The 12257-nt window shown below is 35.7% G+C and overlaps 1 protein-coding gene across 4 annotated transcripts in view; it reads left to right on the forward strand.

Moving 5' to 3' along the window:
• LOC145660713 (uncharacterized) overlaps window positions 1–12257 on the forward strand; it is a 63897-nt gene that overhangs the window by 8880 nt on the left and 42760 nt on the right. For all 4 annotated transcript variants that reach the window (XM_081726077.1, XM_081726075.1, XM_081726074.1 and 1 more), the window contains one exon: window positions 1513–2337. In XM_081726077.1, the coding sequence (XP_081582203.1) occupies window positions 1557–2337 (781 nt within the window). In that variant the 5' untranslated portion in view covers window positions 1513–1556. The remainder of the gene's footprint in view (window positions 1–1512; window positions 2338–12257) is intronic.

Below are 12257 nucleotides of genomic sequence, written 5' to 3' on the forward strand. Positions count from 1 at the left end.
CAGCAGTTGCGGTCACTGATTTGTTGCATCGTTGGTGTTGGAAATAGCTGTATCACCCCCCGTATTCTCCAGATTTAAGTCCCTGCGACTACAACCTCTTCCCGAAGATGAAGGAACCACTTCGTGGGACACGCTTCTGTACAGTTAATCTCCTCCGGGCGACCGATCGTTCTATCCGCAATATCCAGAGATTAAGCACTGCCAACGGCATCCAGTGGCTTCCACAGCCCTGGGAACGCATGATTCATAATGCTAGTGATTACATCGAGGGGCTGTAAAACTTCAAACCTTGTAAGTACTCTACTTCTCAAGATATACCGTTGCCAATACTAAAAATCCAACCCTCGTACGTTCGAAAGTGTTATTATTAAATATTCTGCTTTTTGGCAGGTCGTGGATCTACTGAGGGTTTTTTTTTTTTTTTTTCCTTCTTAATCTTCAGTTTCGGCCTGAGAATGTTTCCATTTTTCTCGATTTTCAGCTTCCTCTTTTAACTCCCAATATTTTCTATTTTTCAAATCATCGATCACTTTTATTATTATTCTTCCTATTTCTCGCTTTCCTTCTATCTTTTCTTCTATGGCGATATGAAGAAGACAATTTCTTCGCGACATGTGTGCAATCCAATTGGCCTTTCTATGAAGGATGGTGGCTAGAAGCGTCCTCTTCGTTCCTATCCGTTTCAAAACTTGTCACTGCCTAGATTTCGAAATGCTGGACGAAACTTCTGGCTTTTGCTTTACGTTCTTGATTAATAAAATACTTGGTTACTAGTAGAAGATTGAAGAGTGTTGTTGAAACTGGAGAGAAAAAAAAAAGTAAATTGTGATCATACCATGTGTAATTTAATTGATAACAATACCTTGCTAACAACAGTACATATAATAGATTCTTGGAAACATCAGTGGTAATTCTGTTAATACTGTGGTTCCTTGTGGCTAGAGACCGGGTGTTAGACACTAAAACATAACTCAAAACAATAAACACTCAGTACAATTTAAAAATAAATTCAAGTCATAGATAATGTTCAAAAAATATAGAAACATACCTGTTTGTTAATATCGTTTACTGTGTATATATAAAATCGAAGCTTGGCATGTATTCCATGTATATTTGGTAAATGTACTCTATACAGCATTTTATCACTACACATGAGAGTCCAAATTTTATACACTTTAACAGTACACAGCAATCCAAAGTTTTACAGCACACGTAACAGTCCAAAGTTTTACGGCATCTTAATATTGTGCTGCCATCTGCGACTAGGTCTTTCTAATGGACGTTTTCCGATTGGATTTCCAGGGAAAACTGAAAGCGTTCCTACTTTCTTCCATTCTGACTACATGACCTGCCCACCTAAGCCTCCTACACTTGATGACCCTAACAAGGTTTCGTAAACGATATACATTATGTAGTGTTTATGTAAAAATATAAAAATGTTTTTATTTTTATTTATTTATTTTATTTTATTTGTTTAATGATTAATGTAAATGTTGACGTTTTGTATTTCAGAACGCTACTGGGTGCATGAACCATGAGGAGCGACATTGAACAGTATGCATTCACGTTATATTCGAAGCCGATTTCAGGGTTTAAACAGAAATATCGATTCATGCGAAAGGTATTTGACAAAACTTATGAAAGGATACTCCGATATGAAACAAATATCTGATAAGGAGCATAATCCAACATCCCCTTTAGTTCCTTTTCAGAGAGCTTCTCCAACGAGTAACGCTACGTCTAATAAATCATTGCAAAATGCTAACGCCCAAGGGGAAGTTGTTAGTCGGCAAGTGTATGAAGGTAGGAATGCAACAATCGAGGTTACAGTGAAAACCAGAGGACAAGATACAAAACGAAGGAGGTGTAAAAGTTTAAATGCTGTGAAGTCGTCGAATAATGTTAGTAGTTCAAAGCGCAAATTAACTACAAGTGCTAAGCCGTCGAGTAGTAAAGTTAACATCGACAAAACATGTGGAAGAACTGTTGATGATCGAATTCATGGGTGCACTCATATACCATGGTTTCAACTATTTAGTGAAGAAAGCCCTGCGCCGCATCGGAGAAGATATGGCGAAGCATGTGGGAATCAGGTGGTTCAGTCAACTGTGCCAGATGACTCAGATGAGAAATCGAAACCTAAGAATCCAGTTGAAAAACGGACTTTAGAGAAGGGAGATCAACGGTCACAAAAGGAACAAATTGAAAGTTTGAGACGAGAAAAGGCTCCTAGAGAGCCATCAAATGTTGTTCCGGTGGAGAATATGTGTAGAAAGGAATCGATTAGTGCGCTATCTAATCTTGTGGATGAAATGTTGGGCTGGCAGAATACAATCTGTAAGTATTATCGAGCTGTCTGTCTTTGCTCTTACTCATAGTATATATGTGTTAAAATGCTAGAGGTGTATATGTTTATGGTCATTTTTTTTCTCGGAAACTACAAGCTTTAGAAATATGCCGTTTTCGCTAATCGATTGCAAATTTAGTGTAGATTGTTCAGTTCTAATTGAATATTAAAAGAAAAAAGTGGTCGTTATTTCTTTATTACATCTTTAGGGGTACACTGGAAGTATTAAAATTTTAAAAAGTAAAGCATCGTATCCTACGAGTTATACATCCCAACCCGCATATTTGTATACGGGGTTAGTATAGCTTTCAGGCGTTTGTTTAATGGCCAAATGATAATGTAAAACGAAGGATAACCATTTCTCCAATCCAAGATGAATCTTTATTGTTTGGAGTGTTGTGTTTTGCCCAATGAACACCATATATCACTGGCATTATAATTAATTGTGTGTGTAATGTATTTGCTTATTACATACTGCATGCAGGAAGAAAGAAAACACTTATCATATATAAATTAGAAATTCCAACCGGAAGTAGTCTCAAATCTTGCATACGGTGCGAGATATTGAAAAAATATCCGAAAAAAATCTCCCCTTTACGATACACCTTGCGATTTTTATCAATACATTCTTCACTTGTGTATATATAAAGAGACATGTAGAGATGTTGTGAGGAATGAGAAGGAGATTCATGTTCATATGTGAATGCTGCGCTGTGTAGAGAGCGCAGGTTCATCTAGTACTGTAGAAAAGGTTACATTTTCTTTATACAGTGATCTTGTGGATTCTAATTTGGTGCACGATCGAACATAACTACTTTTGTGTTCTTTATTTTTCATTTAGAAGCCGCGGTGGCTCAGTGGTAGAGCGATTACCTCAGATGCGTATTGTTCCTGGTTCGATCCCAGCTCGCACAAGTTGGCTTTGTGGTCGACAAACATCGGTATGTGTGTAAGTTTCCTTGGACTACTCCCACTTTCTTCATTCATTACCATCATTGCCTCCTTAGCCTTGGTGCATAAATGTAGGATGTTAAGCTATGAAATTCGTTTATTTTTTCTTCTTCGTATTTATTAAGCATTCAGTAAAATAGTTTATAGTAAACCTTTATATTGGAACAAAGGAGCCCCAAAGTAGGAATGGAAAATAAGTGAAAAGCCTATCCGGTTCCAATGATGGGAACAGATTTTGGAGATGGCTGAAATTCAGCTCAAAGGTAGAAGAGACTACGTAGATTCTATATTCCAAAATCAAGTTGTCCTAAAATGGATGGAACATGATTAAAAAGCACGAAACATTAACATTAATGTCAATGGAAGATCAATGGAAAGCAAATAATTCCTCCAGTTATCTCAAAAACCAAAAGGAGACAGCTGAAAAACAGCTTAGATATCGATGAAACAATGTGAATTCTATATTCCACAAAGGAAGTGGCCTAACATTGATAGAACATAGTAAAATAAATAAATAAATAAAATCACGAAACGACGTGAATTGAAAATCGATGAAAAAACTGAAGTCGTCAACGTATCTCAAAAACTGTTCTAAGGAGATAGCTAATTGAAATCTTATTGCAAAGATATAATGAAGATAGCTTAAAAACGATGTATTGGACGTAAGTAAATATGGATAAAATAAAGTTGTTTGAGTAAAGTATACGCATCTTCTTCGAATTATCCAGAGAGGTTACATGCTTGAAATATCTCACATCTGGATTTGGAATATCCAGACTCGATTTAGCACGCAACGTGACTTTTGACCTGATCACATGACAGTCTAGATCGTATGGCAAACGGGAGAGGCCTTTACACGAATTGTAACTCAAAGAATGTAAAAGTGACTGACTGGACCAGGACTCGAACCCGGAACCTCCGGCATACCGTGCCGATGCGTTAACCACTACGCACCTAGTCCACTTCCCAGAACAGCCACTCACTATCAATTTCGATGCTTTCATCGGACCACGTGGATTGTACCACTGACCCTTGCTGTGATTAGACAATCCTGTATCCTTATACCGAGCATTTTGTGACGATTGTGATTTCATATATACTAATGAAAGGAGGAATCAACCTATTTTTTATTTTACACATTTTTCATTTTACACATAAGGTGCTCGGTATAAGGAAGGACACGGGATAATCCAATCACAGCAGGGGTCTGTGGTACAACCCACGTGATCCGAGATGAGAGCATTGACCTCGAGAATGAGAGAGTGTGTGGCTGTTCTGGGAAGCGGACTGGATGGCGGTACTGGTTAACGAACCGGCACGGTATGCCGGAGGTCTCGACTTCGAATCTCGGTCTAGTCAGTCACTTTTTCACTTTTTGCGTTAGAATCCACACCTATAGAAGATTTTGTTTGTAAAATAAAAAATCGGTTATTTCCTCTTTTCATTATTGTACTTACAACAAAATACTGGAAATACAATCACACTGAATAAGATTTCTAATGAATGTTCAGGAATTATAATTCTAGTTGAAGGTTTATGCTATTCGTGAGTACCACTTGCACTTCCGAGCTTTCGACTCATTCCTGGAGTTTTGGTCACGAAGGATAAAAACAGGGGAAAGGAAAATAAAAATATCAAATAAAATCAAAGGAACGGACTTACCAGTGTAGAACAGTTGCAAGGAACATTTCCTTAAAATGAAAAATCACACGTCAAATAATGGAAACGCAGGTTGTAATATGGCAGGGTTAATGTGCTCATTCTTTTGTCTATTTGTGAAAGATTGTCAACTTATATTGGTATTTTTATTGTTATGCATTGCTGTGCAAATTTTAAAATTACTGCTTCTTATTCGTCACTTAACTATCTCCCATCTAAATTTAGTTTTTTTATTATTTATTTATTTATTTAATAAATTTACAGAAACAGATCTCTGCTTCATTTTTAGCGCCGGATAAAATTTTTGAATCTTTAATTCTGTATTGAGTTTTTTTTTTAAAAACTGTTTCGACAGACCTGATGCCTAATTTACTAACATGTTTCTTCACACGAGTTTTGAGATTTCTTTCAGCCTTACCTATGTAATTCTCATGGCAACTGCATTTTATTTCATAGGTACCTGATTTCTCATTCAGATCTGTTTAATAACTCTTAAATTGGGTGTTCTTCTCTGAGGTTTGGGAGCTTTAAAGCAGTACGGAAATCGTCCTGTGTAAAAATCTTCTTCAGTGCTATTCTCAATCTGGGAAAAATAGATTAGTCCCACCCATTTTGAGTCATTGATTTCAGGTCTGTCGAAATGTAGATTCTTTCTAACCTTATTAATAATAACAATTTATTAATAATGGAACTGAACACCCTTTCACATTGCCAAGCTTCAATAAATCAATCCCTGCCTGTAAGTCAGATTCCAAAGAGGTGAGTCAAATGGCACGTAAAAAGAAATTCTTGCAAATATTTGTTTTGGTCTTTGTAGAATAAGCAGATTTATAATGAATATGTTGTGTGCTGGCAGTGGGCTTATGATGGACATTAGTAACAAACATATTGTTTTATCTCCTTATATTAAGATCTAAATAAGTAAATTTTCCTTTCTTTTCATTCTCTACCATGAATCTCAAATTATTATGCAGGATTCGTTCCTATTGGTCAGGAAAGTCAGGGAAAACTCAGAGAAAATGGTGCAGGTCAGGGAAAAGGACTCGAAATCAGGGTTGAAAAAAATCACGATTTTTATTTTAAAAAATCATTTTTTTTTTTATTTAAATCGATTTTTTAAATTTAAATCATTAGTACTTGATTTTTTTACAAAAAATAGTAAAACTTAAATATTATTTTTTTTTTGTTTTCTTTTTGATAAGTTACGGAGGTTTTCCAGTTTTATTTAGTCAGACTAAAAAGCAAAGTTGGGGTTTTCCCGATATTTATGGTATATATTCTGAAAGGTGTTTCTCATACGTGACAGTTAGTCAAGAGCAGTACATTATTGCAGTTGTTCTCCCATCTTGTAAGAGTAGGTGGTCACCTTGATCTCGGGAGTTCAAATCTCAATGACTGGACGAAAGAAAGACAAAGTGTGATTTTCTTTTATCCGAATTCCAACTGCAAGCTACAAAGGATTTCATGCAAAGTGTAAAGTAATACAAGATCTGAAGAAACATTTAAAAGTGTGCAAAGCAGAAGAAACCGTGGAAGATTCTGGGAGTGACGAGAGTGATATTAAACTTGGCCAATTTTGTTTAATATATGTGAAGAACATCGACCGAAAATAGACAAAACGATACAGCAGAAAGTGAAAAATGTAAATATTAAAAGCAATGTAGAACACAAGGTCGAAATTCTGAAGCCGATCTTTGTTGTATTAGACAGAATTCAAAGAAATGAAACAACAATATCTGACGCTGCAGGAGTATGCAAGTGTCTTCGTGAAGAGTTAAAAAACTCACTCCAAGACGAGGAAATGGAAAATAAATATGAAAACAGGTATAAGGAAGCATTAATGGCTGCCTATTTCTTGGCCTACCTTCTCGATCCGAAACAGGGAAAATTCAAATTAACTGTCGAAGGAAACTATTTAGCTTTGAAATTTGCAGAAGCTAATGGTGGTACTTCTCTACTGAACGTCGTCATTACATTTCAAGCAAAGTCTCCTCCCTTCTCTAGTGTGATGTTCACTGACTAAGTTCTACAAGGTGTAACACTTATTGAGTGTTAGAAATTAGAAGCAATTATGCTTGACATGGAAGTATGAAGCCAATTACACAGTTGTTTACAACTCCTGCTTCATCTACAGAAGTTGTACCAATTTTTTTCTTCGGTTGGTTTTGTACAATCTAAGATACGAAATCGTTTAGGCACTGATAAAGGCTCTAAGTTAGTTTTTCTTTTTAAGCAACTTAATCAGTAAAAAATTTAAATATGTTCGTGTAGAAAAATTTGCATTGCATTGCACAGTGAGTATATAGCCTTTTGTTAATTTTTTGTTTATAAAATGAATATTTTTTACACTCTTTTATTTTTACTATATCATAATGAATAGCAGTATCTTTTTAATATAATTTTATCAGTGTCGTTTTATATAATGTCATGCGTTCATGTTTCTACGCACTTACATTTACCTATAGAAGAGGAATAATCACCAAATGTATTGTATGGGTAAATATTTAACTTTATTTTGTTAGACATCAGTATCTTTTGCTTAAAAATTGTAAATGTATTTAAGGTAAACTTGTATATCAACATATATATATACATATATATGTGTGTGTGTGTTTGTTTGTTTGTTTGTTTTATATGTTACCCATACATAAATAAATTATTTCAAGTTATCTATACTGAATATGACTAATATAATACAACACTATGTAATGTTAAGATGGTTTAGCAGTTAGTGGAAAGAAGTTTAGCACAGGACGTAGACATTGCCATAAACGAACAGCTTTTAGCTTCTAGTCAAGAATGCCATTTTTTAAAAATATATTTTCCAATGTTCTTGTTAATAATTTTGCAATTATGATAAAAAGTAAAAAGTCTGTAGTATATATTACCAATCATGGTATGTACAATTCTGAACTGAAAGTTTTGAATATTGAATCCTAAATTCTACATTGTCAAAATTCTTGGCCCAGGAATTTTAATGTTAACAGAACAGCAATGGCGAGGTTGACTAAATATTAATTTTAGATTCCTTATATGGTATCGTCTGACAGCTATCTACTTAAAAGCAAGCAAACACAATTGGTAATTATAATTTGTCACATTATTTAATCAATAATATGGCATTCCAAGAAATACGATAATCTGATCTTAATAGTTCAGTATGTATCTTACTTGAATCATAAATTAACTTTCATAACTACACATAAACAAAGTAATCTATTAAGAACATTTCTTCTGATTATTCTATTAACTGGCATCACTACCGTTACACAGTATGGATTAAGATACGAATTTTAGATTTAAATTCGATTAGCGTTTCAGAATGCTCAAAAGTACTGTATTTTATTTCAGTTTAAAGGAAAATATATTTCATTTAAATCTAATTTGAAAAAAAAATAATGCGATTTAAATCACTTTGATCTAAATGAAACAACCCTGCTGGAAATCAGGGATAGTCAGGAAAATTTTGTAACATATATGTTTTCTAACATTAATTGTATACCAGTTTCAGTTTAGCCAACCATTATAATGGACCTTGTTCAGGTTTTTATGGAAGTTAAGTGGAATGTACGAATAAGCAATTGATTACTATTTGTCTCTATAGCATAAATATTTTCATTTATAAATATTCATAGTTATTTATTCCTTATTTATATGTCATCGTCATCCGACACCTGTCATGAAAACCAGGGAATTTCCTGCCAAAGGTCGGAGAAAGTCAGGGAAATAGATTTTTCCAGATCAGTACCCAATATTCGTTTCTTCAGTATCTTACTTTTAAGCGTATGGAGTACCAAATTGACCAGTAAAGGTGATAATGGATTCCCCATAACTAAATCTGCGACTGGTGGTAAAGATTACTTTTAAAAGAGAAAATATTATATGCTAAGTAACATTCAAGAAGCTTAAGTATTTCGTTCATCTCATAGGAACTAAGATTCTAGCTGTACAAAATGTCTGTTAGAGGTTCAAACACAATAGCAAAGGAATGGATAAGTACATCAGTTTTGTGAATTTGGGGCAAGCCATAAATTATTGGTAATTCAGGGTCAGGAATTTTTAGAGTTTTGTCATCTAAAATATGGGACTTGGCAATTATTCTATTGGTATTAGCCACTACTATTTGTAAAGGGTTAGATTCTAATCTGATATACGAACTACTGTGCACTTTCGCCAGGATTTTCTTCATGAGTACTTCCCTTGGTATTGCTGTTGGTTTGATTTTAGCGTCCCTTTTAGCAGCGAGGCTATATGAGATCTGGACGTACAGTTTGACGTGGATTCCCACATGAACTCCCACCGGGAATCGAGTCCGGATCTCCCACGCTTTCTTTGGTATAATTACATATTTGTTATCTCAGTCAGTCTTTATTGACCCACCAGTTGTTAATGCTGTGTCAACCATTTCCTAGATTCCGTCATAAACCTAAAGTGAAAAACCAAAGTTATGAGACCAACAATGAAATGCAATTACCATGAGAGTTACGTAGGCAGGACCAATGAAAGAAACCTCAGGCTTAGTGTGAAGGAACATGTTACGGATGCTAAAGAGGTAAGTCCGGTGTCAGATTTGAAGAAACATTTAAAAGAAGCTCCACACAGGATAGAAGATTCAAACATTTTATTGGGGCTAAAAGTTAAATAGAAAGTCCCATTTTTGAAAATTAATTTATTCGTTTTAAAAAAAGAAGTTAAATTTAGATAGAGGGTAGTCAAGTAATGAATGGGAAGCAGTAACGTCACATTTTGTACTTCATTAGAATAATAGTAAAAATACCAACATAAGCTAGCAACCTTCTACCAACGAACAAAAGAACGCGCAACCCGCGTTTCCATCATTTGACGTGTGATATTTGATTTTGACAAAGTATTTCCAGCACTCCTCTACCTTGGTAAGTTCGTTCGTATTGTTTTGCACTGATATTTCTGTTTTCTTTTTCTCTGCTTTTACACTCCATGACTAAGACTCCAGGGGGGGGGGGGGGGATCGGAAGCTCTGAAGTGCAAATGGTATTCAGAATTGCATACACGTGTAAGCGGAATGAAGAAGATACACTTATGAACCTTTCATCAGAGAAAGAGAAAAGCGGAAGGGGGGGGGGGAAGAAAAGTAGCAGTGAAATGTGTGATATTATGCGCCAGACAGAGAGAGTAGCAAAGCGAGATAAAATTAATGGGACGGGAGAAGTAAGGAATAATACATTAATAGAAAAAATATACAGGGTGTTACAAAAATCTGTCACAATAGATTCCTCACATCAAAATAAGAAAGAAAAAAAAAAGTTCATAAGGGCCTGTGGTCGGAAGTGCCTAAAACGTGAAAAAATGAACTTTAATGGTCCATACTTTCACTATTATAGGACCTATCGTAATTCGGATCAAGACATCACAGAAACTAGTATGTGAACTATCCAAATATCCTTCTTTCAGAACCTTAGGTACTTGCATAATCATTTTTAGTGAGGCTATTTGGGAGTACTTGATCATTCTCCACCTATCCTTCTAAAAAATCGTGTGCAAGTATTGGAGCATTCTTAAACATGGATATTTGGATAGTTCACATACCGTTTCCTCAGTGATGTCTTGACCCGATTACGATAGGTCCCATAGTAGTGGAGCTATGAACTTTTAAAGTTCACATTTTCGGAACCCTGTAACTCCGAAACTATCAACTTTTGAACACAGAGCTATGTGATTTTTTTTTTTTTCTTTCTTCTTACAGTGTGTCTATAAAATAACTCCAGGGTTTTGAGGCAAAATATTTTAATTAAGTAAAAAACGTACATACATGTGTTATACATGATTGGAAAGCTTACATTTTCTCGTTTGTTTTAACAATTTAATAAAGTTCAATATGAGCCCCGTGAGTGGCACGGCACACATCGTAACGGTACTCTATCTCTTGCCATGTCCTGGCCAGCATGTCTGGGGGGACGGTTGCCACGCAATTGACTATTCGTTCGGTGAGATGGCGAACATTACGAATTTTCTCCGCATACGTCGTCTCAAGGTCAACGCTCCGCAGCGCTGCCACCTGTTGATAAAAACATTTCCAATAAGTATGACTAAAACTTTTTGAGCTAGTCGTTTCAGAGAAATTAACTAAATTTTGCTCTCTTTTATCGTTAATAAGATATGAATTTTTAAAACCCCGGAGTTCTTTTATAAACACCCTGTATTTTGACGTGAGGAATCTGTTCTCAAAATATTGACACATTTTTGTAACACCCTGGGGGGCGCGGTGGCTCAGTGGTAGAGCGTTCACCTCTGGTGCTTGGGGTCCCGGGTTCGATCCCAGCCCCCGCCAAGTGAACTTTGTGGTGGACAAACACCGTGCTCGTGGGTTTTCTCGGGGTTCTCCCGTTTCCTCCCACTTTCTTCATTCCACCATTTCACTCATCTCTCATCATCACCGTCTCCTTTAGCCTAACCGGCATAACCGTGGGACGTAAAACTCAAAGATTTCATTTCATTTTTTGTAACACCCTGTATACCAACAATATAGTAAAAGAACCGGAAAATATAAATTAATTGAAATGTAAGTTATGAATAATAGAACAAAATAATAATAATAAGCATTAAGTAAAAATACAGGTGTATGGGAAACGAAGTGTACCTATTTCGGCAAGGTATTATAGACAACTAAGACCAGGGTTTGTTGCTAATGTTGTTTTCTATCGTTTGCTGAGGGGTATGGGAGAGTTCGGAGGAAATTGTTGTCAAATGTACTGTCATAGAGATTGTATGTTCTGGGGCAGATTAGAGGCATGCAGGAGTACCGGTGATTATTGATGTGAATCAAAAGTGCATTTCGAGTGTCACCGACGTAGGTGATTGGTCATTGAGTGCGTTTAGAAATGTAAAGGGAATCCGAATAGCGACATGTTGAAAAGTTTATGTTATGTTCGCGATAGGGTCGACTGATACCGAATATACGACAAGTTTTACATCTGAGTCACACTTGAGCAGGACCAATAGATAAGCAGCACTAGAACCAGTCCTGAATCCGTAAACAACACGACACTAGTTCAATTCGCTTGGTCCTTCCCCAACCATACAATGATCTTTGGACCTTCCTTTGACATGAGATTTGAACATCTCGAGACTGACTGATATCAAACCTACCAGATATATAATACCTGTTGTGCAGGAATTCTGATTCTGACTACATCAAATGTTCCCTACCCTATGTCTTGGCCATTCGGGGAACCCGTATCTCTTCTAGTTCATCATTTCTCAACAACTTTTAGTGCCTCAAGTTTGTTAAAAAAAAAAAAAAAAAAAAAAAAAAAAAAAAAAA

The sequence above is a fragment of the Thermobia domestica genome, chromosome 9, assembly GCF_964235325.1.
Source record: "Thermobia domestica chromosome 9, izTheDome1.hap1.1, whole genome shotgun sequence".
In the NCBI taxonomy this organism is placed as follows: Eukaryota; Metazoa; Arthropoda; class Insecta; order Zygentoma; family Lepismatidae; genus Thermobia; species Thermobia domestica.